This window comes from Taeniopygia guttata, chromosome 2, assembly GCF_048771995.1.
Source record: "Taeniopygia guttata chromosome 2, bTaeGut7.mat, whole genome shotgun sequence".
Lineage (NCBI taxonomy): Eukaryota > Metazoa > Chordata > Aves > Passeriformes > Estrildidae > Taeniopygia > Taeniopygia guttata.
In genome coordinates this window covers 146,230,169-146,242,271 of record NC_133026.1, presented here as the reverse complement: position 1 = coordinate 146,242,271, position 12,103 = coordinate 146,230,169, and the positions used below count along the sequence as shown (strand labels likewise).

At 39.8% G+C, this 12,103-nt stretch overlaps 1 protein-coding gene across 4 annotated transcripts in view; it reads left to right on the top strand.

The window, feature by feature from the left end:
• FAM135B (family with sequence similarity 135 member B) overlaps nt 1-12,103 on the top strand; it is a 200,638-nt gene that overhangs the window by 56,454 nt on the left and 132,081 nt on the right. For all 4 annotated transcript variants that reach the window (XR_012054296.1, XM_030266744.4, XM_002188541.6 and 1 more), the window contains exon 2: nt 7,609-7,704. Coding sequence is in view for 3 of the 4 variants with exons in the window: in XM_030266744.4 (XP_030122604.4) it covers nt 7,628-7,704 (77 nt within the window). In the remaining variant the exon portion in view is untranslated. The remainder of the gene's footprint in view (nt 1-7,608; nt 7,705-12,103) is intronic.

Below are 12,103 nucleotides of genomic sequence, written 5' to 3'. Positions count from 1 at the left end.
AGACACAGAGGCAGATGAACAGGCCAGACAACTCTGAGATATAACAGCTGAGACTCCTTGGCGTGGAACTGTTTGTTTTTACATGGAGGCCTATCCAGTACAGCTGGAATTGACTATTCCAAAGGTGAAAACATAATCCTACCATTTCTTGTGGATTGATACTGGAACAAAGTGTATGTTCCCAGCACCTGCAGTACATTGGTCTCCTGGTTCAGGGCAAATTTGGGAGAGAACCCCCAATGGGGTTCCTCTAGGGAGCAGATTCAATTGGAGCATACCCACAACTGGTTCAGGAAAAATACCTCCCTAGAGAAAAAGTGGAAAAAACCTGTTTATTTAACAAGAAAACCAACACAATATTAAACAAGAGAACTTCTTGCTGCTCCAAAAGAGAGACAAACACAGCTTGGCTCACTCAGTCTCTGCTCTGTCCCTCTGGCACTGGAAATGCCATGGTCCAAGCCCAGCCTGCTGGGCCACCGGTGTGAGCTGCTGCTGCTCTTCTGGTGTTCAGTCCAGAGCAGGTTTGAGCAGATCCAAAGAAAAGGAAAAGCCACAGTCCAGGGAACTTCTTTGCCTCAGCTAGCTAAAACTAACTAAAAGCAAAGGAGAGCTCTGTCTTGCTGTCTGTCCATCCGCAGACAACAGTCCAGGAGCAGGAATGTGGAGGAGTGAGTGCAGTTTCTGATAACAAACTCCACGCTTCTTCTTCCCCCCTTTCACTCCTGGAACAAGCCTTAAAGCTGCAAAACTTATTATTCAGCACAAACAGAAGAGACTATTTGGGATAAAAGCATCATACAGTCAACCCAGGACAATTGGTGACATCATTTTGTGGGGCAACACATCAGGAGAAAGTGTTTGAAAAGAGAAGAATAATCCAGATTATTTTGAAAGCTATTTCTGCTATAAAACAAAGTATGGCAAATGGAACTGAACATGAAAATTCAAATTTTAGGGCTAAAATAGCCCTAAAATACATGTTTTCATATCTCAAGGGGTATGATCCATAAACTAGCAACTAGCAAAATAGAAGTACAATATTTCTTTGGTGTCATGGGTTTTTGGAGAATGAATGTTCCAGGTTATAGTCTGATCTATACTGGTTATAGTCTCACTCTCTATTTTCTAAGAAGAAAGATTTTAAAAGGGCTGCTGAGCAGCAGCAAACATTTGAATGAACTAAATGGGTGATAATTTGGGCCAGTCCAGACATGACAAGATATAAAAAGTGTGCTTTATAACCCAGACAAATATAATGGCTCCATCTGGAACATCAGGCCAAAAGAGCCTGGAGAGACTCTAGGGTGGCCTCCAGGGTCTAGAAACAGGGGATATGGGGGATCTAAAGCCAGTTACACTCCAGCTGAGAAAGAAATATTAACAACTTATGAAGGACTTTGAGCCTCTTCAGAGGTAGGCGGTGCTGAAGCACAGGTGATTTTTGCATCTCCGTTTTTGGGTTCAGCTGGGCATTCAAAGGGAGGGTCCCCTCCAGGCATCATGCAAGTGATGCTACATGCAGTAAGTGGATTCACTGATAATGCAACGGGCTCAGACAGGAAATCCTGAGTGCCTGGGAAATGTGGATATGATCATGGGCTGGCCAGAGGGCACATGCTCATGTACCTAGCACTTGTGACACTGAAGAACATGACAACAATGGGCAGGTGGACCAGGCTGCTAGAACTGGAGTGGCTTTGCTGGGTCTGGATTTGGAACACATGGGTGAGCTATTTATAGCTCTATGAGTCTATGACACATCAGGACATTTAGGAAGAGAGCTAAAATACAAATGGGTTTGTGATCAAGTGGTAGGCTTGGTTACAGATGGCATTGACAAGCCTTGTCATTTTTTGTATCTTTAGTGTTGTACTTAGATTGGCTTCTTTTAAAGTGTAAAGGAAATATCTTACTGCCACCAAAAATCTTAGAAGAGAAATACTGGCTTGATTTATTTTAACAAAATGAGGTGTTAACTTTTGACATCACCTTGAGATGATCTCACCTCTCTCACTTTGCTGATGTGCTGGCAGGTAAAGCTGACAGATTCTGTAAAGTGGAGAACAGCTAAAGACAGCGTTGTAGTGAAAGGACTTACTGACACTTGTGACTGCCTTGTCTCAGGAAATTAATGTATGCTCAGGCAAGCCTATTGAGATGCAATCACTGTCCTAAGGACTGGGATCCAGTTCAGCTGCACAAAAGTGAGCGATTTAAAAGGAAAACAACAGTGAAAAGGAGATTTTGTCTATTGAGTTTACTTCTTCTAATCCTCTCATCTCAGAGCATATGTATGTGTTTACTGTCCTCCTTGTATTGTATTCCTCTTACTTTTCTTACTTAGTAGTACAGTGGGTGAAGGCATGAATGGAGAGGAGAATAAAGTCATGCCACTGTGACTTTATTCATTTAATCAAGGAAGTCCTAATAAATTAAAAAAAAAAAAGGATATAAATGCCTTGCTTGAAACAAGTTCCAGCTTCTGAAAAAAAAAAAATCACAATAAAATAAAAGATGCTTTAAAACCAGTAAGGATGGTGGTGATATCCTGCAGATAGTATGTGCTATGTTCCTTGAAAGGTAGCTGTGTTCTCCTAAGTGAACACAGGTTCATGTTCTTCTAGGTTCATGAGTCATTGCCCTTGGTCACATGGTATTTCATTCTTTTGTCCTTGGGGTATTTTGCCTTTTTTTCTTTTTTAAAACCCTTTTCTATACTAGAGATACTTAAGAATTGTAAAAGCACACACACACACAAAAGTAAAAGAGTAGTTTATATTTTAAAAATCTGGTTTGTTTTTTGCTTGGATGTAATTGTGCAAAGGCTAGAAGGTTCATAAACTGTCAGATTATTTAGTGTCCTGTCCTTCTATTCAATGTGCTCTCTCCCCATCTCGTCTGTCTTAGCTCCCTTTGGGGTGTCAGTGATTGTTATTCCAGTGGGGAATTGTCAGATTCATTTTTATCTTCAAGGTCTTTAACAGTGGTGTCTGTGGTACATAATCAACTAATCGCTTCCTGGCAGAGGGCTTGGTCAGGTGACTGGATCCCTAAAATGCCATTAAGTACAAATACTGTAAATTAAAAAGATTGCATTTAGCCAGTATCATTTCTTGAACAGTCTCCAATGCAGAAGGTATTTCCACTGTCAGCAATGGGGATGTGGGGAGTAAAATCCAGCCTTCCTTTATAGATTTTCATAGGCTTTATTTGTATAAAGGATTCTGATTTTCAGCGGATGTGTCCTTGCTCTAAGTGACAAAGGAAATTGCCTGTCCCTTGCTAGGACACCAGCTCCAGCTGGAAGGACAAACTGGTGACCTGACTGGTGCCACTGGTGCGTGTAGGACAGCACAGCACAGCCAGTGACGATGGCAGCTCCATCTGAAGCAATCCAGTGCTTTGGGGTCACCAAGGTGACCATGGCACTGCTTTCACGGGAGCAGATGGCCAAAACACTTCCCCTGTTACTTTATTAGCTTTGCATTGATATTTATTAGTGTTGTCTTAAGGTTTATTTTGAAAAATGCAAGGAGCTTGATATAGAAACAGACATTTCACAAATCCAAATATACTAAAGCCTTCCCAAATATGACCTCTACATTTTTCTTTATACTGCTTATTGGATAAGTGATGATACTTCAATACTGGCAGCATTCCCTATTGTCTTTACAATAGTGATGTCATGGCAACCTTCAGTATTATTTTTACCAACTATTGCTCTATTTATAACCCAAGGTTGTCCACACAAGGGTTGATCAGAGGTCCTTCATAAGCCCTGGATTTTGGAGGGTTATGATAAGGTTCCTTTAAGCAGGCACCTGGTACAAAAGTTAAAAATTAGTGCATAATTTTAATTACTTAATATTTTCTTGATCCAGTGATGCCTGCAGCTATTTTGTCAGATTTCATAGCTTCTTGAATTGAAGAATTATACCCATGTGTCTAAGCAGGATTCTTTGAACTTTGCTAAGTGCCATGAAAATAAGGGAAACCAGAGGCCCCTTCTGGTACTTGTGAGGCGCTCCCTGAAGTACCAGGCTCTAGTGCTGGGGTGTAGATCTGGGTGATCTGATCTTCTGGTGTGCTGGTAGGGTGAATAGAAGTTCAAACTGGTGTAGCAGGTGCTTACACTTTAATTCTGGTGATCAGTGAGGGAAATAAAGTTACAGAAATAGGTTTTTTGTTGCTTGTTGTGTTTTTGGTTTTAGGACAACTTTATTTGTTTTGGAGAGGTGAAAGCCTGAAAAATATAGTGCAAATATAGAGAAGATGTGTGTATTTCCATCTATTAAAATTTTCCTATAGCTTAGTTAATCTTAACTTCACATCATCATTTCTGTCTTTGACAATACTGGTACTGGGCTGAACTGGCTGGCCATCCATTCACACCTCTGCTCTTTACACTGGTGTCTTCAAAAGCAAGGAGTTTCCTTTGATCCTGAGCTTTTGCTCTAGGGAAATATGCCTCAGCCCAACATGCAGATATATTGCCAAAGGCAATTCTTTTAATTAGCGCTCTCCTCAAGACTAAATACCTTGTCAGAGAATTGCTTTGTGGTTTGCATGGTTTCCTACTAGCTTCCCACACACTCAGCTTTTTGACTCAGGCAGGACTGTCACACACAGAGACACTCACACATAACCTGGTGGATATGTCATATCCCTGATTTACAAACTGTGCACACCCTGTGCCGAAAAGCAAAAGGACAAAGTATGAGTTTCCTTCCTGTTAAATTGGGGGCAAAGGAAACAAAAAGTATTACTTTTCTTCCCCTGTACTCAGCACTCCTTAGGTCGTAGCTGCAGTGCTGTGTCCAGTTCTGCACCCTTCAGTTTAGGAAGGATGTTGAGGTGCTGGAGCATGTCAAAGACCACCCTAGGTCGCGGGGTGGCTTTGTGTAGTGAAAAAACTTCTCCTCCAACCCGTGCTTCCAAAGAAAGGCTCAGCAGTCTCTTGTTGTTTGGTCTCATGGTTGTTCATTGTTAGCTATCTAAAAGATTGTCTTCTCAGGCTGCTGTGGTTTGCTCAGCAGCCCAGGCAGAGGCACACACACCCCTGACACCCTCTCTGTCTGCTGTCTTCTTCTTCTCTCCTCTCGCCCCTGGCTGCTGCTATCTTTTATATGGTACATTACGTGATAGATGTTTACAGTTTTCCCCCAATACCTACTATCCATGTTACAAGGTGCTTTTCTACTCTAAACCAAACTGTGAATGCCAACATCATCAAGAACATGGAGGTAAGGAAGAAGAAAGAGGAAGGACAGGACCTGCCAAAGTCCTTCCATCTTAAAACCTCTGACCCCCATGTATAAAACAGAAACCTCTCTGTACAGGTGTTAAAATCTCCCTGTACAGCACTAAAAAATTCTTCCCTATACTTTGTAACTACTTCTACTATAATATCTAAACTTTTGTGACTTCTTGTTCTTCCTGCAAAGTTGGTAAATCATTCCATGGCTCAAAACCAAAATCACAGCTGTTTCCAGCTGCCTGCCAGGGTCTCAAATGCTTCTGACCAGGGCTTGGAACCTCCAAAAATGTCTGAGGGACATTTTGAGTTCCGACAGGAGCAGGTCTAGAAAACGGCAACAAGGCTGGTGAAGGGTCTGGAACACAATTCCTATGAGGAGCATCTGAGGAGATTGGGGTGTTTAGCCTGGAGAAGAGGAGGCTCGGGGGAGACCTCATCACTCCACAGCTCCCTACAGGAGGGTGCAGCAGCTGGGGTCAGTCTCTTCTCCCAGGCAGCAGCAGCAGGACAAGAGAACACAGTCTTAGGCTGCAGCAGGGGAGGTTTAGGCTGGATATTAGGAAGAAAAAGTGATTGGGCATTGGAATGAGCTGCCCAGGGAGGTGGTGGAGTCGCTGTCCCTGCAGTTGTTTAAGCAGAGTGGATGTGGCACTCAGGGCCTTGTTCTGGTTGACAAGGTGGTGCTAGGTCATAGTTTGGACTCCATGATCCCAAGGGTCTTTTCCAGCCTAGTTTATTCTGTGATCCTCTGACAAGTAATAGAGTTTGAGCATACCTTCAGCACACCCTGAAATCATGGCCTGACACAAGCTACAGGGGAGTTCCTTACCTCAGAGGCCTATCAGATGTGTAGCTCAGCAATTTTCTTTTTCTTTCTCACAGTTATACACATACATTACATGTATTTTACATCACATTATTGTCATTCCAAAGTCTGAGGATGGTGAATGAAAAATTAATAACCTTTTAACTCTGGAATGAGATATTTTTGAAAAACTGTAGTGCTTGAGAGGATAGCCAGAAAAAAACCTTCGTTTAAAATAATCAGTGTAATAAGCCAGTCAGTTGGAAAATTACTAATCAGGAGCAAGCCTTGAGAAATCTAAAGACTAATGCTTATCTGAGGACTTCATGTATCAAAATCCTCTTCACTCCTGCTTCATTAAAGGACACAGTCAAATCTATGAGTGCCATGAAAATTATTGATTAGCGCCTCTGGAGAAATTTTTCATTTTGCATCTGAGCTACATATCCCTTTAATGCCCTGTATGTCTCAGAAAGGGGAATTGTTAAGAGCCCTGACATGGGTCTTCCTCAGAGACTGCACTTGGCTGCTGTCAAACAACAACTAAAATGTTGCTTCTGAATGTGTTAATGAAAAAAATTTAATCTTTATCCTCTCATTGATCCTACAGAAAATTTCCAGGCAGCTTGGCAGATTTCCAAAAGTACATTTGTGGGGGCGGGGAGAGGGGGGGAAGGAAGGAAGGGCGAAATAATAATTGAAAATCTGTCCAAAAGCTGTAAAAGTCCTTGGCTTGCCTCTTCTATAATTAGAGAAATGTTAAGGATCTACACTTTTATATTAAATAGAGCTGGTTTGGAAACTTACTTCCTTGAGTGAGGCATGACCTCCTGAAGTCCCTTCCAACCTGAATTATTCTGTGATTCAATAAGCACATGAGATGTACTGTGTAAATGGCTGTAATGCTTCAAAATCTTGATCTGACTGTTGTGGCCTATTAGGTGCCATGACTGACAGCAATTTCTTTAAAAGAATATCTTCCATTCATTAATATTTAAATTATTCATATTCCCTCAGGAGCTTCCCTTCTGGGACTTTATTTAAGTCATAGGAGGGGTCAAAAGAAAGAGAAATCTGAATTCTGCTCTCATCTGTCTAGGGTTCTTGTCTTTTTGGCCTGTGCTTTTACAGAAATGAGCTGTGCTGACCCTGGAAATCTGCCATTTCATAAAATGAGAAGGAAAAAAAAATCAATTTCCCATACAAGAGCAGCAAGAGACTTAATTAAAATTTGCTTTGAGATTCTTGCACATAATATGTTATTTACTTTTTGCTTCTTATACTTTTCATAATATTATCATTCTGTCCTCAGGCTTAATTAGACTTCTTACCTCTCTTAATTACTGCTTTGATCTGGCTTTTAGCAAGTTTTCCTGAAGATGGAGCCAAATGATGTCATTGGAAAGATTCCAATTGATTCCAGTCAGTTTCAAGCTTTGCATGGACCCCAAGATGCCAGCTAAAATGAAATCATCCATTCATGGATTTGTTAAGTAAAATACTTCAAACGTTTACAATGTCTTTATATATATGTGTTATTTAGGTGATGACCTGAAAAAGCCATGTCTGAGGTTCAGGGAACGGTCGAGTTTTCTGTGGAGCTACACAAATTCCATAATGTGGACCTCTTCCAGAGGGGGTAAGTTGATGTTTCCATTAATATGCAGCTGACAACAGAGGAGCAACCTACAGAAAAGAGTTAAATTGCAAAACAGGTTCTTTTCTGCCAAGTGCAGTTATATTTCATGCAATCTCCAGGGCAGAGAAGGATGTCATTGGGCTTTCATTGCTGTCAAGGAAGATCAATGTTCATTACTTTCACTATAAACTCAGGCTGACTGACTTGTTTTTGCAACACAATGTTGTAATGCTCCAAATTATTTTAGGCCCTTGTTCAGATATAAGTACAATGGTAATTTTAAATGCTTCTGGGCTGATTTTGAGTCTCTGTGGTAAATGATAGCTGCATTGAATTATAATGCAAACAATTTCATTTTAGGGCCATAAATGTAATGACTATATTCTTTTAATGAAAGTTAGCTGAATCCCACAATTTCAGAAGGAAAAATGAATACTCATACTTGTTTAAAGCTCGGCTTCTGGTGTCCACACTGATTTTTCACATCCCTGTAATTTAGAAGATGTACAGCTCTGGTTTAGTTAAATTTTTGCCTTTATTATTTTTGCATCACTCTTCTTAGTAGATTTTTAACAACCTGATGACTCTGAAGAAGCCTGGCCAGGTGTGAGCTGTTGCTCAGCTTGCATCTTGCACCCCACAGGTGTTCTTCAGTGAAGAAAAATTAGACAAAGAAGCATTTTTGGGGGAGAGGGGACACTCAGGTCAAAAGAAGGTACTTAATGGAAAACAGTGGGTCTAGAGGAATACTATTTCCTTTACCCTACCACAGCTGATATTTACAGAACACTACATATTCTCTTTCAAGCCTTAGCTTGGCATAGAGGTGGTTCACAGCTGATTTGTCTATCTCAAGCACCATTTCCCTCACGAAAACTAGGTAATTGTTTCAGATATTGGGATGGATTAGGTAGAGCTGTTTCCATCAGGCATTTTGGTATTTGATTTGCTTTATGAACTGTGTGGGAAAAATGCTGGGAACTTGAATGAAGGAAACACAGCTCTATTTGGTTTTAACAGCTGGTATCTGTCATTCTGTTGCTCTCTCCAAGAGAATATGCACCAACTTTATGTTAGAGAACATTCTGACTATGTCAAATACTGGTGTCAAACTGAAAAAGAAACCTCTATACTTGAGCTGCTTAGTTTATCCAAGCTATTAAAAAAAAACCCAAAAAACAAACTCATGTGCATTGTGATCCTTATGATAACAGAAGGAAGAATCTAACTATAGATTTTTGTTTTTCCTTGGTTTCTGGTGATCACTGTAATGTCTTTGATCTTCCTCACAACGGAAAATCCACTCCCTTCTGTGGGCTATATGATTTTTTGGACTTAGGCAATAGGCTGTTCAGAGGTTAGCCAGGAAGTTTTCCATGTTCCAGTGTGATGACCTGCCTGCTTTTTCTTGTATTGGTCTGATTTTGCATTCAATCATTTCTGTAAAATCCTTTCCTTGGCTTTGACAGTCAGATCAAATCTCTAGTGTGGGGGTAATCCTAGCACTAGCACAGATAATATATTCAGCTGTCACACTAATGAGTTCCTAATTACCTTTGCTTTTTTCCCCACTGGTACTTACCTTGCTTTACTGATTAATATTCCAAACACATGATACTATGGGTTATACTGCATTAATTTGTTTGCAATAATTTTTCTTTCTATGTATCCTGCACAATATAACATTTGTTTTCTTTCCATCATTTTAACCTTTGCATTTCCAGCAAATTCCTTGTGTCTCATCTTTGCTGGTCACTATCCTCTGGCTGACTTCTCTGCTCAGCAGGCCCTCTCACTGTAGCATGAGCATGTGAAAAGAAAGTGGATGAGCTTGCCAAATTTCATTTTAACTTGGGGACACTTCTAATTTTGACATTTTTATATTGCCATTGTTGATATTGGCTATAGACATTGGGATATCTTGGATTTACGTGGTCTCCACAGATGAGAGTGTGGTAGACTTAAGAATGATGCGTATTTTCTATTTAACTAACATTTTTCTTCTCTGAGTGACTTGTAAATTGAATCAATATCATTCCATCCTGATGAAGGTCAGAAAGGTGATTTATGCAATGTTGTCAATCCGAAAAGCGGAGAAAGTGAAATTAATCTCATTTTCTGTGGGAACCCAACATGCTGTGGTTTTTTACCTCAAAAGCATGAACAAAAATGAAGCACATTAATAATAATTTATATCTGTTTTTCCTCCCAATATTTTGGTACAAAAACAAAATAAAAAAATCATAATAAAAACCCTGAATATACCCACAAATACAGAATAGTCTTGCTCCTGTATGCCTAACTGACAAGGCAGAAATTTCTGGTTTGGAACTTGGCAGCTGCAGAAATAAGGGCAATATTTCCCAAAACACTTAGTCTTGGCTAATAGTCCTTCTGAAGGCATTGCCCTTTGGGAGAGTGTGGCTGTGCCAACCACGAGTCTTTTCAAGAAGAGCACTCCACTCAAATAAAGGAATGAATAAATCAACATGATTTAGGGAGAATCAGCCCTTCTGGAACCATTGGGTGATAGTTAATCAAGCTTGATTAAGGACATGATCTGCTGTCCATAAGTCACAAAGTGCTTTAAAGTGTTAGGCTGCTGGTAATGGCCCTGTTCTATTTTTGATTTTACTGGATACTGTTTTGAAATCTGTATGCATGCACAGCCACCTCTCCCTCCCCCTGAGAAATGGAAGCTCCTTAAACTATTTGAACTACAACTTGTGCTATTTGAATCATGTTTCTGTACCTGTATGAATAGTTATTATACAAAAATCATGACTTTTTTTTGGTGAACATTTGCCATGGTTTTATGTTTTTGGCAAATATATATCAGGAACAGTCAGTAAATTACGTGTTGCAGGTAGTTTGGTCAGTTACTGTTAAATATATGTTATTCTGGAGCACAAATATAACTGTGTCAGTATTTACAGACATCAAAAATTGAATGCTGTAGGTGCTGCTACAGGAGAAGAAAACCTTTTTTTTGGTCAAACCAAAGGATTGGCAATGCTGCTTGATGCCAGAGTTCTAAAGGCTGAGTAATAAGTAATGCAATTGCTTATTGCATTACTTAAAGGAAAAACATTTTTGAGTTTTCCATCTTTAATTCTTTCCATCATGTGCTGCTTAACAACTGGTGACATTTTCTCTAGTGAAATTAGCTAACTAATGCTGATTTTCCTTAATAGAGTAGGAAATAAAATTATCCCTGACTGCCGGAGATCAATTAATTGATTTGTCTGGTTCTGTCAGAAGCAATCCTTCTGCACCTTTTTTCTTAAAGCTTTTCAAAATCTATTTGACTGAGGGAAAAAACAAAAAATTAACCCCACAACTACTGCATTCACAGGGTGAGTAATATTTGGAGTTTGTGAGGAAATAAGAGGTCACAAAGAAGGTGAAATAGTTACTGACCTGTGGTAGGATTTTGGCAACGATGTATAATAAGACTAGGACCAAGGTAAGTCACTGGGCACTGCTCACAGGCTTGAATCAACTGCTTATCAGCCTTCTCAATCCTCAAATTTCAGGCTGCAATTTGTAAGTGTCTGACACTTACACTGGTGGTTTATGTGTGTGAGGGGTGGTGGTGATTAAAAATGAGTAGAAAAATGGAGTCCAGTTTCTTCTAAAAGCAATGCACCATTGCCTTGGAGAACAGATGAGTAGTTTCAGAGCTTGCAAAGCCCTACAGGATCAGACCAGGGATCAAAAGCATTCAGAGCTGTTGGAAAGAAGGTCCTCTGACTTAGCAGACTATGCTTTTGTGTGGCAAAACATCCCTGTTAACTAACAGATGGACAACTGTACTTAGCCTTGAAGTCATTCCTTTAGGGACAAAATGCAGAAGCTCCTTTCCCCAACAAACTGTGGTTCAGCAATCCATCCATGCATCTCTTGTCAGATGGGTACCTAAAAAATACACCTTGTGTTCAGAGGTTCAGACCTTATTTCTCAGAGCCTTTAAGGGAGTATCAGAATATATATATCATCATATAGTTTGAAAGTGTAGGACATAAGTAAATCTTGTTATTTTGTTTATAAAAATACGCATTTCTTTAGACTTCTCACCTGTAATGAAATACAAATCACTTTTGGACTGTAAATCTGTTGTTTTAAAAATACTTACCTAGTGTATTTATGATGCATGAATTCTCTTTATTATAAATGAACAAAAAAAAAAGGGGGGGGGAAATAAAAGGAAGAGGGCTTGTAAGCATTGTAAAGTGATAAAAGTGATGCCTTTTTAGAATAATGATTGCTGTCCCTTGGAACAGATGCATTGACAGAACTGACTTTTTCTTGCCTTGATGATGTATTATCTTCACAGTAAGGCACCATCCAATATAATTTAAAAAAAAAAAAGCACAAAAAAGAGAAAGTAGAAAACCTC